General features: G+C 43.2%; 1 protein-coding gene across 2 annotated transcripts in view; it reads right to left on the bottom strand.

Annotated features, from left to right (window-relative positions):
• LOC121269880 (cell migration inducing hyaluronidase 1) overlaps positions 1-21,045 on the bottom strand; it is a 254,333-nt gene that overhangs the window by 30,980 nt on the left and 202,308 nt on the right. For both annotated transcript variants that reach the window (XM_041174945.1, XM_041174946.1), the window contains exons 15-18: positions 6,449-6,518; positions 6,183-6,311; positions 2,107-2,192; positions 1,016-1,147 (exon numbers count right to left, since the gene is read on the bottom strand). In XM_041174945.1, the coding sequence (XP_041030879.1) occupies positions 1,016-1,147; positions 2,107-2,192; positions 6,183-6,311; positions 6,449-6,518 (417 nt within the window). The remainder of the gene's footprint in view (positions 1-1,015; positions 1,148-2,106; positions 2,193-6,182; positions 6,312-6,448; positions 6,519-21,045) is intronic.

Here is a 21,045-nt window from a genome sequence, read left to right as displayed (position 1 = left end):
CCTCCCATCTTCTACCCCCCCATCAGCTTGAGTTGATCTCTGCTGTCCATATCCTAATAGACACCGAGTTTCTTTCACCAATCACCGCTGTGACCTTTATTGGTTCCTCTTCCAGCAACACTTTGATTTTAATAGTATCATCCTTGTATTCAAATACCTTCACAGCCCCTCTCCCCACTAATTCTATAACCTTGCCTAGCCCCTCTGTAGAAATATCTGTGTTCCTCCAGTTTGGGCCTCTTATGCATCCCCTACTTCCTTTGTTCCACTTTTGCTGGTTGTGCCTTTAGTTGCCTTGGCCCTAAGCTCTGGAATTCACTCCTTAAACCTCTCTGCCACCTCACCTCTCTCCCCTCATTCAAGATTGTCTTTTAAAACCTACCTCCTTGACTAAGCTTTTGGCCACCAGTCTTAATATTCTTAATGTTCTTATGTCCTCAAGTCAAGTGCTTTCTCTTAAGAATATAAGAACATAAACAATGGGAGCCTGCTTCATCATTCAAAACCATCATGGCTGATCTTCTGCTTTAACTCCATTTTTCCGTCCGCTCCCCATATCCCTTGATTCCCTGAGAGACCAAAAACTATGTCAGCCTGAAATATAGTCAATGATGGAGCACCCACAATCCTCTGGAGTAGAGAACTCCAAAGATTCACAACCCTTTAAATGAAGAAGTTTCTACTTGTCTCAGTCCTAAATGATCGTCTCCTTATCCTGAGGCTGTGCCCCTATGTTCTAGATTATATCCTGGTATCATTTATTTGGTCTGATTATGCTGTAGTGCCTTGAGAAGTTTTACGGATCAAAGGAGCTATATGAATGCAAGTTGTTGTTGTTGTATCTGAGATACAAATAAAGAGATGCCAGGCCAATGGGCTGTTAGTATCTGTGAGACAGGAGAAGCTGGTAATATAGAGACTGCTGATATAGTACACTTAGATTTAACATGCACTACCAACCTTTAAAACACATTTTATGGATCTAACATTTTGAAGAGAGTGAATTGGAACTTACTGGCAGTCCTCCAACCACACGTCTCCACCACGAAGCCAAGCACCATGCTCCTGGTTTTTATATGCAATATAATTTTTGATTATAGCAGGTTCTCTTGGCTTGTGAGGGTCAGCGCCTTCATGGGGACTGTACCTAAGTAAGAATTTAAACTATTTATTAATGTGGTCCATAAAAACAAGAATTAATCTGCCATGTTATAATTTTACAGGAGAAAATTAAACCTTTCCTAGAAATAGTCAATGGGTTCATACTTTGAAAAGTAAGCTGTGTGAAACACAAGGCTGCATTTAACATTCCCCCACCAAATGTGTTTTTAAGGGGGGGGGGTAGGGCATGTAAAATAGTGAGGGAGCCCAACACATCACCTTCCCACCTAACCCCAAGCTCACCCTCATAAAACAGATGGGCGGACGCTGAAATTAGCAGCCTGCCCAGCATATTTCAATCGGTAATCAAGGGTCAATTAAGCTTGTTACCAAGCCAATTGCCCCGATAATACACTGTCCACACAGTAAAACGTTTGGTGTAGCTAGTCGGGCAGGAGTGGGCAGCCCGATTTTTTAGATAATCACTTCATAGGGTGGGAAGGAAAGTGGGGGGGGGGGTTCTATCTTCAGGATCTGCCTTTTACCGATTGGTGGGGAGCAGCCCCACCTAAAACAGAACCCCTGCCGGCCCACAGCCATAAATCCACCCCTCCATCCTTCTGTCCTTCCCTGATCTGCCCAAACCCTCTCTGCCCAAGAGCCCGGACTTGCCTGTTTTCAGGGATCAGTGGGTCTTCTTGTTCCTCCTTTTGCAGTCCCAGCAGCGCCCACTAATGCGTTCCTGGCGGTGCCAGGACTGATGGAGCTGCTGGCCAATGAGGGGTGGAAGTCCCACTCTGTCCTTTTTCTTAGCACACCCGCAGCATTGGAATGTGGGCTGGTGTGGAGTGGGCCAGTCAGCCTCATGCTGATTTTGCTTTCTGAGTGGTGGGGGGGGGGTTGGTAGAGCTGTCCACCCCTACCCCCAGTCCCCCGCAATATTCAGCCCACAGATATTTTTCTTAGGCACTTTCTAAATGTGAGTCTTTCTTTTCATGAACCCACCTTGCACCAACCAGTGAGAGGAATGGCCTCTTGTCCTTTGCATTTGCTTCCGTTGTTTTTACCCCATTATCAATCATCATACCAGCCTGAAAAATAGATCAAAAAAGATTTGATACAGACTTGAGGTGTTGAGTTTATATCAGCTTTTAATGAAAATGGTACAATGGCAGTTCCAAATGTTGAATAGGATCTATAAGGCAAATTGCATGAAATTCATCATTTTTTAAATGGCCATCTACCTGTGGAGATGCAAAAGGCAGCAAACAATTCACCAACCTCCAGTTTTGAACTCTAACTTCAATTGTATAGAGCTTTGGTGAGACCTCACCTGGAGCATTGTACACAGTTTTGGCCTCCTTACCTAAGGAAAGATATATTTGCCATTGAAAGAGTGCAGCGTAGGTTCACCAGACCGATTCGTTGTTTAGTGAGACTGTCCTATGAGTAGAGATGGAGGAGACTGGGCCTGTATTCTCTATAAGAATGAGAGGTGATCCCATTGAAACTTACAAAATTCTTAATGGGCTTGACAGAGTAGATGCTTAAAGGATGTTTCCCTTGGTTGGGGGTCTGGAACCAGGGAGCACAGACTCAGAATAAGGGGCAGGCCATTTAGGACTGACATGAGGAGGAATTCCTTCACTGGAGGATGGTGAATTTTTGGAATTCTCAACCCCAGAGGGCTGTGGAAGTTCAGTCATTGCATATGCTCAAGACAGAGATCGACAGATTTCTAGATACTGATGACACCAAGGGATATGGGGATAATGCAGGAAAATGGCATTAAGGTGGATGATATCAGCCATGATCTAGCTGAATGGCAGAGAAAGCTTAAGGGGCTGAATGGCCTACTCCTGTTACTATGTTCCTATGTTTTCGTGATAGTTTCTTAGAACAGCATGTTCTGGAGCCAACCAGGGAGCAGGCTATCCTAGATCTGGTATTATGCAATGCGATCAGAGTAATTAATGATCTCATAGTGAAGGCTTGGTAGCAGTGACCATAATATGATTGAATTTTATATTCAGGTTGAGGGAGAGAGGAGTAGGACTGAGGCTAAGTTTTTAAAATTAAATAAGGGCATTTATAAGGGCATGAAAGCTGAGCTGGCTAAAGTGAATTGGCAAATTAGGTTAAGGGATAGGTCAATAGAGATGCAGTGGCTAATATTTAAGGGGACATTTCAGAATGCACAGAATAGATACATTCCAACGAGTAAGAAAAATTCCAAGGCACGGGCATACCATCCATGGTTAACTCGAAAGGTTAAAGATAGTATCAAACTTAAAGAAAAAGCAAATAACTGTGCAAAGATGGGTGGTAGGTCAGAAGATTGGACAGAAGATAAGAAACAGCAAAGAGTGACTAAAAGACTAATGAAGGGGGAAAAATTAGAGTATGAGAGAAAGCTAGCCAGAAATATAAAAACAGATAGTAAGAGTTTTTATAAATATTATAAAAATAAAATAGTTAACAAAGTGAGCAATGGTCCTATAGAAAGTGAGTCTGAAGAATTGATGGTGGAAAACAAGGGCAGGTGAATTGAACAGATATTTTGCATCAGTTTTCACTACAGATGAAACAAGTAACATCCCAGAAGCAGCTAGAAACCAGGAAATGGAAGTGGGGAAGGAAGTCAAGAAAATTACAGTCACCAGAGAAATTGTACTGAGTAAATTGTTGGAGCTGTGAGCTGACAGGAGCTTGGGTCCTGATGGACTTCATCCTAGAGTCTTAAAAGAAGTGGCTAGTGGAATGGTTGATGCATTGGTTTCAATTTTCCAAAACTCCCTTGATTTGGGGAAAGTCCCATTAGATTGGAAGATAGCAAATGTAACTCCATTATTCAAATTACAGGCCAGTTTGCTTAATATCTGCTGTAGGGAAAATGTTCAAAGCTATTATTAAAGAAGTTATAACGGGGCACTTGGATAAGCTCAAAGTCAGCAGGCAGAGTCAACATGGTTTTGTGAAAGAGAAATCATCTTAACTAACTTATTGGAGTTTTTTGAGGAAGTAAGATGTGCTGTGGATAAAGGGGAACTGGTGCATGTACTGTACTTAGATTTTCAGAAGGAATTTGATAACATGCCACATCAAAGGTTATTGTGGAAAATAAAAGCTCATGGCATAGGGGGTAACAGATTGGCATGAATAGAAGATTGGCTGGCTAACAGGAAGCAGAGCGTAGCCCAGAAATGGGTCTTTTTCAGTTGGCAAGATGTAATGAGTGGTATGCTACAGGGATCAATGCTGGGACCTCAACTGTTTACAATTTATATAAATGACTTGGATAAAGGGATTGAAGGGATGGTTGCCAAATTTGCTGATGACACAAAGGTAGGTAGGAAAGTTAAGTTGTGAAGAGGACATAAGGAGGCAACAAAAAGATATAGATAGGTTTAGTGTGTGGGCAAAGATCTGGCCAATGGAGTGTAATATGGGAAAATGTGAATTTGTCCATTTTGGCAGAAGGAATAAAAGAGAAGCACACTATCTAAATAGTGAGAGATTACAGAGCTCTGGGGTGTAGAGGGATCTGGGTGTCCTAGTGCATGAATCACAAAAGGCTAGTATATAAGTACAGCAAGTAATTAGGAAAGCTAATAGAATGTTGTCATTTAGAAGAAATTCAAGGAGAATTGAATACAAAAGTAGGGAGGTTATGCTCCAGTTGTACAGGGCACTAGTGAGACCACACCTGGAGTACTGTGTACAGTATTGGTCACCTTATTTAAGGAAGGATGTAAGTGCATTGGAAGCAGTTTACCATACGAATATTTGGAATGGGTGGGTTGTCTGTTGAGGAAAGGTTGGATAGACTAGGCTTGTATCCGCTGGAATTTAGAAGAGTAAGAGGTGACTTGATTGAAATATATAAGATCCTGAGAGTCCTTGATCGGGTGGATGTGGAGAGGATGTTTCCTCTTGTGGGAGAATCTAGAACTAGGGGTCACTGTTTAAAAATAAGGGGTCACCCATTTAAAACAGATGAGGTAAAAATTTTTTCTATCAGTGGGTTGAGTGTCTTTGGAACTCACTTCCTGAAAAGGCGGTGGAAGCAGAGTCTTTGAATATTTTTAAGGCAGAGTTGGATAGATTCTTGGCAAGCAAGGGGGGGTGATAGGTTATTGGGGGGAGGTGGGATGCAGATTTTAGGTTACTAACAGATCAGCCATGGTCTTATTAAATGGCGAAGCAGGCTCGAGGGGCTGAATGGCCTACTCCTGCTCCTTGTTCATATGTTCATTTGTTCGTATGCTCGTAACCAATGCTAACATGGCCTGAGGCCCAATATCGGGCCTTCCAGTTGGGGCAAGCTCTCCGTATGGGCACCCATCGCAGGCATGACAATGGATCATAAAGCAAAGATGTTTTCAGGGTCCTTTGGACTTTTTCTTCTTCTGAAGCAAAAGCTCTAAAAGGCATCTTCTGAGTTTACGAAGGAGTCTCAACGTGTTAGTGTGCCTGTGACCATGTATAAGACAGTGAGTATAATACAATATCTCAAACCATACACTGACCCAACATAAGTTCTTAGAGAGAGATGAGTGGATTGGTAGGTGCAAGCAGTAGGCTTGGCTGGGAGTTCAGGGCCAAACTGATCTCCTGGACTAGGTTTAATGAGTCAGAAAAGAAAAGTTCATATTTTTCCTCCAAATAAGCCTGGGTTTTTAAATATTTTTTTTCTCCTCTCTCAGGGAATAACAGCGTTTTTGAGTGGGATGGAGTATATCTATACTGTGATGTACAAGCTCACAATTGCAAGGGACAGGTTAGGTGGTCGTGAGTCTTTACCTTTCCATCATTGTTCAAACTGTTTCTCCAGCTTGTTGGTGCCAATGTCTGTCAATGGAATTCAGACACGCAACCATGGTGTTAGGCAGGGAGGCTAAAAAAAAGTCATCTTATTTTCCACCTCTCAGCAGAAGTCACAGTGGCTAGGAATCTACTCGTAAACATCCACAGCAATCCACATTTTGCAACAAATACCAGCTGCGCGAATAATAAAGATGTTTATCCCACTCCTTCAGTGTGGCTCTCTGTAGTATTATAGCAATTGCGTGCAGACTTACTCTGTAGTTGGAATGAGCCCTGTTGTTGCTGAACTTTCCCAATGGCACATGTTCAGAATAACCAGGGGAATACATTCCTTCCGAAGGTCCCGTGGGCACATGGTGGAAAATGAACCAGAACCCGGTTTCCTGCAATGTAAGCATGCCGATGAATGCTTGAACTTCCAAAAGGTGCTTCTCTGCAGTTTTAACACAGGCTGAAATACCCAGCACGTGACTCCGATTTTACAGTAAACGTTAGCATATGGGTGCAGGAGATTACCTACCTCAGAGCCTGCAGCTGCACAGTTGATCAGATTATTGTTGGGATTGGCAATCCAAAACGTGGAGACAGCACTGTAACAGAACAGCAAAGGTTTACCTTGTGCTCACAGTGACTTGTCCAATTCAAGCTAATACAAAAAAATTGCTTAACTGACACCATGGTATTTTGCATGTGCTCCAGGCATTTTTAAAAAAACACTCTTGTATGAAGGAAGTTAACTTTTATTAAGATGTTACTCTTTTCAGTGTGACGAAGCTGGTCTTTTATAAAGACAGAACAGTCCATGTAAAGGTTTTTGCTTATTTTCTCTCCCTGTGCTCTGACTTTGACACATTTCAAAGAGTTAAACTGTTCAGAATCCAACTTTACACCAGATTCCAAACGGAGCTTCTAAAGGGTCATTTCTACAAGTGACCAGACTGGAAAGGGGCACTGTGTGTGACTGAGAGAATAATGTCAAACACTACCTGCACTTCATTGACACACACTTTAAAGTGAAATGGTTTATCCTTCAATAACCTCATGAATATAATGAATAGAGACACAAAATATAGAATCTTGCAGCATGAAGGAGCCTATTCAGCCCATCATGCCTCTGCTGGCTCTTTGAAAGGGATGTTCAACTTAGATCCACATCCCATCCTCTTCGCTAAAACCATTTAAATTCACCTTCTTCAAGCATGTGCCTAGTTGCCTTTTGAAAGTCGCTATAGAATCTGCTTCCTCGCCACCCTTGCAGGTCATGCTTTCCACACCTCAACAACCCTCATTTCCCCTCCAGCTCTTTTGCCAATTATTTTAAATCTATGACCTCTGGTTATGGACCCACTGGTCAGAGGATTTCCCCCTACGCACTCAATCACAATCCTTGTGATTTTGAATACATCTACTAGATCTCCCCTTCGCCTTCTCTGCTCTAAAGAGAACAATCCCAGATTCTCCAATCTCTCGACATACTGAAGTCCTTCCCCCGACACCATTTTAGTAAACTTCCTTTGTCTCCTCTCCGAGGCCTGGACATCATTCCTAACGTGTGGTACCCAGAATAGTACACAAAATTTCAGCTGAGGCCTAACCAGTGATTTGTAAAGGTTTAGTATGATGTCCTTGTTTTTGTATTCAATTACCTTATTCACAAAGCCAATCCCATATACTTTCGTTACCACCTTATCAATTTGCCCTGGCACCTGTAAAGATTCATGAATATCTCTCTCTCTCTCTCGTCAGGTACCAGGCCTGATGAGGACATTGGTACCAATGGACCTCCATGTTAATCTTGCTCTGGAGGCATGGATCATCTTCATTGCTGTGAGGCTCATCGAGTTTGTCAGGCTCTTTAGAAAGATCACTCTTTGTCCACCTCGATCTCTTTTACCATCGATCTTTCCCACCAGTATCAGACTTTCTAAATTATGATTTCTTATCACGTGACCAACAAATTCCACTGTCTCTTCCTGATCTTCGTCAGCAGAGTTCTTTTGGTCTCAGGTTTAATTAGCACCTCTTCGTGGGAATGCGACTTGTCCAGGATATCTTCATTATTGGCCTCAAAAACACAACTCTGCAGATTCAATTCCTCTCTGCATTGCTTCACTGATCGCTCAACACTCGCTTCCAAATGTCAAAATTGGTGCGATGTAGCATTCCAGAATTCTCAGCTTAGTTTTCACGACTAATTTTGAGTTGATTTTCATTTTTGAATTGTATCTTTGGTCATTCCAATCCTTCATCTTATTTCTTAGTCGCACTTTCCGTCCAATGTTAACACACTCCCTAGGTAACAAAGTTTGTCTACCACTGTGACCTTTTCATTCTTTACTGTGATCTTACATTATGGTTTGATTGTCTTTCTGGGCAGTAATAAGCATTTTATTTACTTACAATTTATGCTCAGCCCTTTCTTCTCACTTTCACTCACTATGCTGTCCAAAACCCTTTGTAGATTTTCTTCAGCGTCGGCAATAAGAATGTTATCACCAGTGTATCTTATATTATTAAAGTTGTAAACTCCAACTAGTAATCCAGGAAGATCTCCAATCTCTCTAAGAATATTTTCACTAGACAAATTGAGTAAATCTGGGGAGAAAATATCTCCCTGTCTGACCCCTCTTTTAAACACCACAGAATTGCTTAGATTGTTTTCAACTTTTATGGCTGCAGTTTGTTCCCAATAAAGGTTTCTTATCACTCTCATATCCTTACCATCAAGGTCAAGGGACTCTAACATACTCATCAGTACATAATGATGATCGGCTGAGACCCAGACATCTATTATAATATGAGAATATCTGCGCCCCAGCGGATACATTGTTTGAGTCACAGCTCAGCTCTTTGACCTGTCAATTTCACAATATTTATTTACACAAGTTAAGTGGTTTCAAGAGATTATGGTTTCTGGAAACTTCAAAGGGCCTGGATGATTGACACTTTTATTAGCTTGTACTTCAAACTCTTGTAGGAGAAAGTTCTCAATGAACAACTTCTTTTCAAGTTTTTAAAAAATATACCACTTTACATCATAGGGTTCATTGGTTCCAGAAAGTGTACAGCGGGTCAATGGACATAGAAGTGCCATAGCTTGGCATAAGGGGAATGAGGAGCCATGGGGAGGGTGGATGGGAGAGCAGAGCTTGGCATGGGGGGGCATGAGGAGCCATGGCGGGGGGGGGTAGGTGAGAGAGCAGAGCTTGCCATGGGGGGCATGAGGAGCCATGGGGTGGGTGGGTGGGAGAGCAGAGCTTGGCACGGGGGGCATGAAGGTCCATGGGGGTGGGTGGTAGGGCAGAGCTTGGCAAACGGAGCGTGAGGGGCTGTGGGGGTGGGTGAGGAAGCATGAAGCGGGATGGATGGGGCAGAGTGTGTTTGGAGGGTAAAGGGGATTGAGGGGTGATGGAGGATCTTTGTGTTTTTTCTCACACTGGAACAAAGTCCCACAGCACTGAGGTGGGCCTCTGCACCCAGCAGCTCCTGTGGCTGCCTCTGTACTTCATCCCGGGTTGGCTTGGCTGACTCCAGCCCATGCCCGCTGCCCCCCCAGCAATGGCGGGCACTTTCTCCCAAGGCTGGCAGGCCGAGCAAGGAATTTTCCCAAGTCTCCCTACCCACCTCAAGGATGAAAATCCAGGCCCTTTTCTCTATCTCTTTCTCGAAGCACTTTAAACCTAATTATACGATAATCAATGTTACACAACTATTCTCCCACTGAAATACTCTCAACTTATCCTACTCTATTCCCGTACTCAAATTTAAAATTACTTCTTTCCTCATTGTGTTAGACACATACTGATTAAGGAAGTGCTCTGTAGAGGAACTCTTCATCCTCCTTGTCTCTTAGTCTGTTTCCTCCCAGTCTATATTAGGGTAATTGAAATTTGAATGCCGTTCTAATAAGCTGGATTTCATGGCCTCCTGTTAGGCATGTTTTCAGTGGGGGGGGTGGAAATGGGGTGGGAGGGGGGTGGTTGGCACCTAAAACATGATGGTGGTTAGCCTACCTTATCACCCACACCCGACTGAGGCCCTATAAACTGTTGACGGGCAGACATTGCCATCAGTAACAGGCCCACCATTTTTAAAAGAATAACTAATGGGCAACTAAGCTTGTCAACAAGCCAACTGAACCAAGCATTACACTGCCCATGCCATAATATGGTTGGCATGGGCAGCAGTGAGAAACTTGTTTTCTTAACCCAACTGTTAAAAGGCAGGAAGGAAGGGAGGTACATCCGTTGGGGGGTGCCCTGTGTGTATCGGGGGCATGCCACCCAATATGATATTCCCCCTTTCTGCCTTCCCAACTGGCCTCCTCACATACCCTCCGCCGCCTGCCCGCCCCCGCTCCCTACGGTGCCAGATCCTTTCCTGCCCTAATAGCCAGGGACTTACCTTAGTCCACGATCCATTGCTCTTCTTCCTGGGACCGACTTGCAGTTCTAGAGGCACCCACTACTGAGTTCTGGTGCTGCTGAGACTGCTAGACCTTCTGGCCAATCAGATTGGCCAGCAGCTCTCCAGGGCGGGACTTCCTCCCACTGAGGGCCAGAAGTCCTACTCTCTGCACATTTAGGCCACCGCTAGCATGTTACTGCTGTGGGGAGACCTTTTTTAAACTCGGTCGGTTTGAAACCAGCTTTTGTACTGGGGGGAGGCAAGCAATATTCATAAAATTCAGTCCATTATTTTTACATTTCTGAAAGTTGCCTTGAGATTTTCTCTTCTATCTCATTCTGACTATTTTGGAGTCGATAGTAAATATCCAGTGCAATGTACCAGCTCCATTTCTGTTCCTTAACTCTAACCAAATGGATTTAGACTTTGAACCCTCAAGTATATCATTCCTCTGTCGAGCTTTACTATTGCCGTCAATCAATAATGCCACGTCCCTCCCCACCCCATCCTTTTTCCTACCCTATCCCACCTTAATAGATTGTAGCCAGGAATGTTTGGTTCCCATTCCTGCCCATGTTTAAGTCAGCTCTCCATTCTAACCACTGTGCCATAATCCCATGCGGCATCTTGCGCCTGCAGCTCATTAACATTATTCGTTTCTTTTTGACCCAGTGACAGTGAAGTGACAGGAGGGTGAGTGGCTTGGAGGGGAACTTGCAGGCAGTGGTGTTCCCATACACCTGCTGCCCTTGTCCTCCTGGTTGTGGTTGTGGGTTCGGAAGGTGCTGCAGTGTATCTTGTAGATGGTGCACACTGCTGCCACTGTTCGTTGGTGGTGGAGCAAGTGAATGTTTGTGGTTGGGGTGCCAATCAAGTGGGCTGCTTTATCCTGCATGGTGTCAAGCTTCTTGAGTGCTGTTGGAGCTGCACTCATCCAGGCAAGTAACACATTGATTTAACACACATGCATTATAGCACCATGCTGGTATGCTTTGACTTTATCTCCATCACTTTCATAGATACATAAATGCCCAGATCTTTCTGTTCCTTCATCCCCTTTAAAACGTTATCAAATTTACAAAGAACAAAGAAAAGTACAGCACAGGCCCTTCGGCCCTCCAAGCCTGTGCCGATCATATTGCTTGTCAACTAAAACATTTTGCACTTCCGGGGTCCGTATCCTTCTATTCCCATCCTATTCCTGTATTTGTCAAGCTGCCTCTTAAACACTACTATCGTACCTGCTTCCACCACCTCCTCTGACAGCGAATTCCAGACACACTCTAACCTCTGTGTAAAAAACTTGTCCCGCACATTTCCTCTATAATTTTCTCCTCTCACCTTAAATCTATGTCCCCTAGTAATTGACTCTTCCATCCTGGGAAAAAGCTTCTGACTATCTACTTTGTCCTGCCACTCATAATTTTGTAAACTTCTATCAAGTCGCCCCTCAATCTCCATTGCTCTAGTGAGAACAATCCAAGTTTCTCCAACCTCTCTTCATAGTTAATAACCTCCAGACCAGGCAGCATCCTGCTAAACCTCCTCTGCACCCTCTCCAATGCCTCCATATCCTTCTGGTAATGTGGTGACCAGAATTGCACACAATATTCCAAGTGTGGCCTAACCAAGGTTCTATACAGCTGCAGCATGACTTCCCAGCTTTTATGCTCAATACCCCTGCCAATGAAGGCAAGCATGCCATATGTCTTCCTGACTACCTTATCCATCTGCATTGCTACTTTCAGTGACCTGTGGACCTGTACACCCAGATCCCTCTGCCCCGTCGATGCACTTAAGGGTTCTGCCATTTACTGTGTAATTCCTGCCTGTATTAGACCAATTCTGTTGTCATATCTCTCCTCATTCTCCCTCCCAAAATATATCACTGCAAACTTTTCTGTATATCTGCACCCCTCTAATTTCAGTCTCTTGTGCATTCCTGATTTTAATCGCTCCATCGTTGTTGGCTGTGCCTTCAGCTGCCTAGGCCCCAGGCTCTTGAATTACCTCCCTGAACCTCTCCACCTCTCCACCTCACTTTCCTCCTTTAAGATATGCCCTAAACCTACTTTTTTGAGCAAGATTTTGGTCATCTGACCTAATATCTCCTTATGTGGTCTGGTGTTATATTTTATTCTATAATGTTCCTGTGAAGCAGTATTTGGAAGTTTTATTACATTAAAGGTGCTATATAAATATGAGTTGCTGCTGTTAAATTTCATCTGCTGCCTGTCTGCTCATTTCACCAGTCTGCCTAGGACAGCCTGCAGCCTGCTAATATCCTCCACAATATTTACTACATTTCCAATGGAGGCGCAGAATCCTTGCTATTAACAAGGTGATAGCTAACATACATTCCTAAGGTTGTTTCTGGCAACTACTTGAATGCATAAAAGACAGAAGCTGGGAATCCTTGCCATGCATTTGTTAGGATTTAGATTTCACCTTTCACAGCATTTTGGATTATGTTACATTAAATATAGTCCCCATTTACATTTTCTAACTGCATGCTCCAATACTTAACTTGCATGCTGCACCAGGTAGTTCTAGCAGTTTATATAAAGTCTACTGCTTAGCAAATTCAAACAAAATTGACCAGTTGATGCAGGATTTTCAATAAAACACAAATGCCTTCTGATTGCTTTGTCTGATAATAGTAGGCAAAAGTTCAATGCATCAATAAGTAATTTTTTGCCTATTTTCTTAAAGATGTTGACTCTTAAGCAAGTAGGGGCCACATATTCTTGAAGCTTCTCCTGCTCTGCCACTGTAAATTTAGTGGAAGTTTGGTTATTCTCCTGTGTGTCAATGTCTTATTAATTACATTGTTCAGGTTCAAATGGCAATTACATTACAGGTGCTGGGTGTATTTGCACAACTATAAATGGACATAGCTGGGACACTGGGGTATCGAGTAGTGTTGCCTGTGAACTAAGTCAATAAACTTTCTCCAACAAAGAAAGATGCTGTGTCTTAGCTTTAACTTCACCGAGGGGTGTGGATCCAGTTAACACTACAGAATAGTGCCATGGGATACGTAACATCCTGGGGGTTCAGTTTAAAGTGACATCTGAAAGATGACGCTATTGGCTGTACATCACTCCTTCAGTACTGCAATGAACTGTTAGCCTGTGTTGGGAGTGGCACTTGCTCCCACAACTTTCTGATTCAGAGGGGAGAGTAATACCAAAGCCAAAGTAAACCAAAATAAACCAAAATCTAACTTCTCAAGTTATGAGTCCTTGAATTCTTCAATAGATACGTATTTCCAGTATAACCAAAAAAATAAGACATTACTAAAATATAATTTCTGGATCGACAAGTCTGTGGATGTGAGTAACAATGAATTTACCAGATATGTTATAAGCTGTTTAATAATTATAACCAAAATTTAAACCAACAGATCTGAATCATTTCATCTCCAATCTGTATCAGAATTAAAAATAAAATCAAAGTCAGGTTATATCTGTTTACAAAATAGAAACAGAATTACCTGGAAAAACTCAGCAGCTTTGGCAGCATCGGCCGAGAAGAAAAGAGTTGACATTTCGAGTCCTCATGACCCTTCAACAGAACTTATATCTGTTTACACTGCTTTTAATTTTCAGCAAAAATGTATTAACCACTGGAATTTGTTTTCAATAATTTAAAGCACGGTTTCAATCACACACATTCTTTTCTTTATTGAACTCCATAAAAACGTTATGGTGTTACAGTTAATTGTAAGTAATAACAGCTTGCTTTCTGGCATCTGATAACCTGAAAATGGGTTTGAGACGGGAGTTTACAGCTTTCTGTCGTGTTCTATTAATTCTGTGGTGTTCTTTGATTCTGCTTTTTTAATCTAACTTATAAAGATTATTCTGCACAGTTCATGATATTTACCCAATCTGAACATTGGGAGAATCGGACAAAACACAATGAGAAACAGGATGGGTTCCACAAGTCAGTCAACAATGGTAACTTTTGCACACAGCCAAATGATACTTTACAGTGTTCAAAATATCTCTCACTGATCCTAATGGAAACTCTAAACTGTGCCAGGTCCTTCGTATTCTAGGAATGCAGAAAGAAAAGTAGTTATTTTCATCCTCTAGTGCTACAATTTATTAACACAAAACTTTAGTGTTGATAAAACATCAGACCTGAGTGCCAATCTTAGCTGGCTAGTTTCCAGAGAAACCAGGTCTGTATCAGGGATGAGAAATCAGCTGAAGAGTTACCCAGTTCAAACTGGGGAATTTTTTGTGGACATTTTGACAATATCCCTTTGACATTCCTCCTTGTTTTATTCAATTCATTGTTCAGTAATTCCAGAAGCCATCTGTTATAATCGCAACCTTCTCTGGCCCAAATTTTATAACCTGTGAACATAAGAAATAGCAGCAGAAGTAGGCCATTCAGCCCCTCTGAGCCTGCCCAACCATTCAATAAGATCATGGCTGATCTTATGTGTTTCGAATTCCACATTCCCAGCTACCCCCGATGGTGTTTGATTCCCTTGCCTAACAAGAATCTATCTACAAAAACAGAATTACCTGGAAAAACTCAGCAGGTCTGGCAGCATCGGCGGAGAAGAAAAGAGTTGACGTTTCGAGTCCTCATGACCCTTCGACAGAACTGCTGCCAGACCTGCTGAGTTTTTCCAGGTAATTCTGTTTTTGTTTTTGTTTTGGATTTCCAGCATCCGCAGTATTTTTGTTTTTATAAGAATCTATCTACCTCTGCCTTAAGAATATTCAATGACCCCGCCTCCACCAGCTTCTGAGCCAGAGTTCCAAAGTCGCACAACCCTCTGAGAGAAAAAAATTCTCCTCGTCTCTGTCCTAAAAGGGCAACCCCAAATTTTAAAACAGTGCCCCCTAGTTCTGAACTCACCCACAAGAGGAAACATCCTTTCCACATCTGCCTTGTTGAACCATTCAGGGTCTTATATACTTCAATCAAGTCACTCCTCACTCTTCTAAACTCCAGTGGAAACAAGCCCAGCCTGTCTAACCTATCCTCATAAGACAACCCGTTCATTCCAGGCATCAATATAGTAAACCTCTGAACCATTTACATCCTTCCTTAAATAAGGAGACCAAAACTGCACACAATGTTCAATAGTGTGACAGCTCTGCTTTGTTTTTTTTTTGTTTAACTCACTGGCTCCCTATCGATCCGGCCCACACCCCGGTCTCTCACCTTTCCCGGCTGAGCTAACCCAGTGCTGGTCCTCTCGACCTGCTGTCCCACTCATGGAACTGACAGGTTTTTGTGCTGCAACCTCACCATGAGGGACCTATCTGCTTACCGGCTCTTTACTTGAGCACTATCCCAATCCTGTGTCTCCAAAGCTTTCCTGTGCAGTCACCACACTGAGAGTTCAACACTCTCTGACACTGCGAACTCGCTGCAGTCTGACCAAAATGTGGAGGGTTGTCTCATGTAGTGCAGTCTGAGGCTGTTCACCATGTTGTACCTGAACTTAATCTTGCTGCCACACTGACCACTGCTGAACATCATGGCTGGAATTTTATGGCCCCGTCACTGCGGGAACGGGACTGTAAAATGCGCCGAGCCATTATAAACTCCATTGACTTCGGCGGGATTGTAAAATCCCGCTGCCATAAAAACCACCCCATGTCTTATTGTTACAATGATATAAAGGCACCAATCACTTAAAAGGGATTGTGTAAACATGTTGTGGGTTCATTTATTGAGACTAGGCACATGAGAACATATATACAAAGATGGAAAGCTTGAAGACATCAGCAGCAGAGCTGTGAGTGCTGTGTTCTGCTGACAGGCCAAAGTGAAACTGAGACTGGATCACATGATGCACTTCCCTTCTAATGATGGCATGATGCTATCCCTTAAAGGCATATTATAACACTTGTTGCTGGACATAAACCTGCCCTCTCAGGTATCAGCCCTGATTCTGGCCCTTACTTCTGAATCACAAAGTTGAAGTCTGTCAGCAATTTGATGGCTGCTTCTGTACCAGGTCATATATCCCGTGTAATGGGATTGTAAGAGGTTTAAGTTTCCCCCTCCAGAGACCAGAGCACAAGACCTAGGCAGACATTATCTCATGTTCTTTTTGGGAACTTGCTATGTGCAAATTAGCTGCCATGTTTCATACATTTTGACCGTCATTACACTTCAAAAAATTACTTCATTGACTGTAAAATGCTTTGGGGTATTTTGAGGTCAGAAAGAGCGCTATATAAAATGCAGGTTTTTCTTTTCTCTTTCTTTGGACAGTATCAAAACTTAAATATTTTGTCAACTGCTTTCTTTTCTATAAGAATATATTATGGCATATCTTCCTGTATCTCTGCAATCTTCCACATGAAGTTGGCCCAGCTAGTGTTCCTCTCAGCTTACTTTCATGTATCTGGATTGCAGTTATGCCCCTGAGCTCAATGTTCCTCTCCTCTGGCTTGGACCATTATCAGTGAAGTGCATCTTTCTAGTTAATAATTCAAACTGGCTCTAGCATCTTTGCCCAGTACTGGCAAATATCTTATGTTCCACATCAAAATCCATATAAAAGAAGGAATGTCCTTGTAGACAGACTTGTGTTGTCCATAGCAACCTTTTGGTTGGAATAACTGGAATAATTTTGTGCAATGAATGTGTGCTCGGAGGAATCTTCCAGAATTACTTACCGAGACTCACATTGCCAACACGTGCTATTTAGATTCAGAACCATAGGTGTTTACAACCCAGAAGGAGGCTACTCTTCCAGTTGTGTCTGTGTAGGCTTGTTACCAGAGCAATACAAATGCTATCTCCTTGTAGACTGGTATAACCTCTGCTAGGACTATTTACCCAACCTTCCCTCCATTATTCACTGCACCAACAATTCTTCGTAACCCTCTCTCCTCATTCTCAGTGACAATTTTAAATTGAATATGGTTGGCCTTTTGTCTTTGACTCCACAACTATAGGAAATATCTTACCTTATTCATTCTATCAAGCTTCTTCATCATTTTAAAAACATTTATTAAATCTCAATCTGCTCCAATGGAAGCACGGTCAGGAGCTCAGATCTCTCCTCTTAAGCATAGTTTCCCACCCTGGGTATTATCCTGGTGAATCGGTGTTGATGCACCCTGTTCTATGCTTTCTATGGTGGGGTCAAATGTGACACCAGGGTTGCAACCAGACCTAGGCCTAGATTTTTGTCCGTGCGTTGGGTGTGCAAAGTCAGGAGAATTCCTGGCTTTGTGACCCGACTTCTAAAAATGTCTGGCCGAACGTCAGATTTTCATTCTGGAATGGCGCGCTTTGTTAGAATTTCAAACAGGGTGGCCCCAGAGCGAGGTGTGGAGGATGTTGGGTGCAGGAGTGGGATGGGTGGATGGCCTGCCTCTCTGCATTGGCACTGTTTTGGAGTTTCTTTCGAAAAACAGGAAAACATAAAACAGTCATCCCTCCCTCCACCACTCACACCACCTCACATCCACACATAGTCCCCATGCCCCATCCATGCCAACCCATAACCCCCACCTCCCCTGGCCCTTCATACCCCCATGCCAATCTATGCCCCTCTGCCCACCCACTTTGGTCCTTCATACCTTCTATGCCATATGCCCCTCTGCCAGCCCCATGGCCCCCATACCCTCCATACCAAATTATGCCCCTCTGCTCACCCCCGTAGCCCTTTATAGTTCCTGTGCCAACTTAATGCCAAATCATGGGCTACCTACCATCCTTTTTCCTCACACCTATCATGCCGACCCATCCTGTACCCACCATGGGCAGATCCCAGGTCCCATGCTGAAATTAAATAAAGCTCCTAGTGTCTATTGCAGACTTTATTTTTTTAAAAACACTCTGGTTCATAAAACCCATTTACTATATTTACATTCCTTAATCTACATTATCCCTTATAACAACAAACATTTCATTCAATTACATTATCCCTTATAAAAACAAGTGTTGAAATTCATAGTCCCACTTCAAAGAGTTCATAACCACCTGGAGCTGTCAAACAAACTGTGAAATGGTAGGCATCCTACTGTGATAATGGATGGTTGTGAAATCAGTCATGCAGCACTAATCCAGTAATGGCAACCCTAAGGCTTATATCAACAGACAGAATGAATTAGCAGTCAATCATTTTTATAACATTCCAGACAATCTTTTCTAAGCTTAAGGACAGGAGTTTTAAATGCCTTGACAGCCTCACAGCTCCCTTTGATACTTCACCTTGACACTTACTGACATTTATTTTTGACCATTCCAATGAGCTTCACGTTACTTTATGCACTTTTTAGAAATCCCAAAGGGGACCTTAATTCTCTCAAGGAGTAGCTTATCTCCCACAAAGGTGTCCCAGGACCATATCCAAAGAGGTACCTTAGCCAAAAGGGTACCTTTGCTATGCAAAAGAATCCACAAAGTTCAGACCTGCTCCTGCCAAAGCTAATCTGCACACGTTAAGTTTCAGCCACCTCTCACACCAAAATCACACACAAGTGGAGGCAGCTGCTTATTCCTATGGGCAGCTGCTTCTGCGAAATGTGCACACACAAATCCTGACCCAGGCCCATTCCTGTCCCCATGAAAATAACAGGGGCCATCTTCAGGGACGAGACTTCCCGATTGAGGGCTCTTACACCATTTTCATCACGATGGGGAGGCTGTCTGTTGTGGTGAAAATCCAGCCCTTAATTTATGCTCATCAAGTGCTGGATTTCAGGTGAGCAGTTACTGTATTGTATTCTTTCGATATTTTAAACAGCTCAATTAGATGCCCAATTCTCTTTGGTCAAGCCCAATTTATCAAGCTCTCTCATCATTTACGAAGATCATAAAATGAAGCATTGTAATGACTACCAGAATATTCTGCTGCCACTTCTCACCGTGTCTGGACCCTTACAAACTCCAATACGAGTCATAAACCTTTTAGGTGGTCTCTATTCCAGTATCTGGAGAGGGCAGTTAATTCTGAAATAGTCTCTTGCTATAATTGAATGTGTTCCTGCAACTAAGTGGGTGAGCAACAGAAGGACTACTGCATGGCTCAAAGATAAAATAGAAAAAACATCTTTCAGTAAAGATGGTGGCGTTCCAGGTGGAACTTTCCCGCCATATGAATTTTATAAGGATGGTTGGGAATCTAAGCCTTATAAAGTTAATACCCTGGGAAGCTTCTATCTGGGCATTTGCCATGTTTATCCAGAAGTCTCAACCATCTGAACTGAAGAACCATCTGCTGCACAGATCTCACTGATTCCCACTGAACAGTGTGTTATTAGCCAATTTGTTAAGTAGGTTAGATGTGCAGCTGCTTTTTGGGGAATTGCATGACTTTCAGTGACAGCTACTTAGCTCCAACAGCGTAAGGGCAGTTAGTGAATGAGGAAAAGACCACCTGCTAAAGCCCTAAATATTTTCTCTGGCTCTTTGGGCATCCATCCCAATGGTCTAAGGAGCAGAGGTGGCCTTCTGTGCCCATCACACACAGAATCACAGTGCAGAAGAGGCCTTTCGGCCCATCGAGTCTGCACCAACACATGAGAAACACCTGACCGACCTACCTAATCCCATTTACCAGCCCTTGGCCCCATAGCCTTGAATGTTATGACGTGCCAAGTGCTCATCCAGGCACTTTTTAAAGGATGTGAGGCAACCCACCTCCACCACCCTCCCAGGCAGCGCATTCCAGACCGTCACCACCCTCTGGGTAAAAAAGTTTTTCCTCACATACCCCCTAAACTTCCTGCCCCTCACCTTGAACTTATGCCCCCTTGTGACTGACCCTTCAACTAAGGGGAACAGCTGCTCCCTATCCACCCTGTCCATGCCCCTCATAATCTTGTACACCTCGATCAGGTCGCCCCTCAGTCTTCTCTGCTCCAACGAAAACAACCCAAGTCTATCCAACCTCTCTTCATAACTTAAATGTTTCATCCCAGGCAACATCCTGGTGAGTCTCCTCTGCACCCCCTCCAGTGCAATCACATCCTTCCATTAATGTGGCGACCAGAACTGCACACAGCACTCCAGCTGTGGCCTCACCAAGGTTCTATACAACTCCAACATGATCTCCCTACTTTTGTAATCTATGCCTCGATTGATAAAGGCAAGTGTCCCATATGCCTTTGTCATCACCCCACTAACATGCCCCTCTGCCTTCAGAGATCTATGGACACAAACGCCAAGGACCCTTTGCTCCTCGGAACTTCCTAGTGTCCTAGTATCAGTTGGATAATATTTAGTTACATTCCTTAGGACCTTGAAGGCAAGACTCCATAGGCTTCACTTTCTAATTCTATGAAAATGGACTGAAAATCACAGGCTGTCCGTACTTGATTTCCTGATACATATTCCAATGGGTGAGACTCCATTCTAGGAGCTTGCGACCCTCCCAGTGTCCCATAGCAGCAGTAGAATCCTCACCTCTTGGGATTTTAAGTACTAGCAAATGTTTGTGAGGCCCCACACTGGCAGCAGGGTTTCGCAGAATCAGAAAATTTCAGGCTGCATTTCTCTGAGAGGCACTGGCCGCAATGCTCTTCCTCCCACCCCGGCACAAGGCCTCACAAAATGTGTCCTATACAGTTACCCCATTAGAAACTGGCTTGACCGCAAGCAGGGAAAACTCCGGAGACAACCTGGCTGTATAGCTAACTCAAACTGGGGAAGCTGAGTATCGCACATGCGTAGTTCAATGCTCTGCTCTGATAGGTGCTCGGTTAAGCTATTCTA

The sequence above is a fragment of the Carcharodon carcharias genome, chromosome 26 (genome assembly GCF_017639515.1).
Source record: "Carcharodon carcharias isolate sCarCar2 chromosome 26, sCarCar2.pri, whole genome shotgun sequence".
Classification (NCBI taxonomy): Eukaryota; Metazoa; Chordata; class Chondrichthyes; order Lamniformes; family Lamnidae; genus Carcharodon; species Carcharodon carcharias.
Note: the sequence above shows the minus strand (reverse complement) of the source record. Positions and strands in the feature narration are given on the sequence as shown.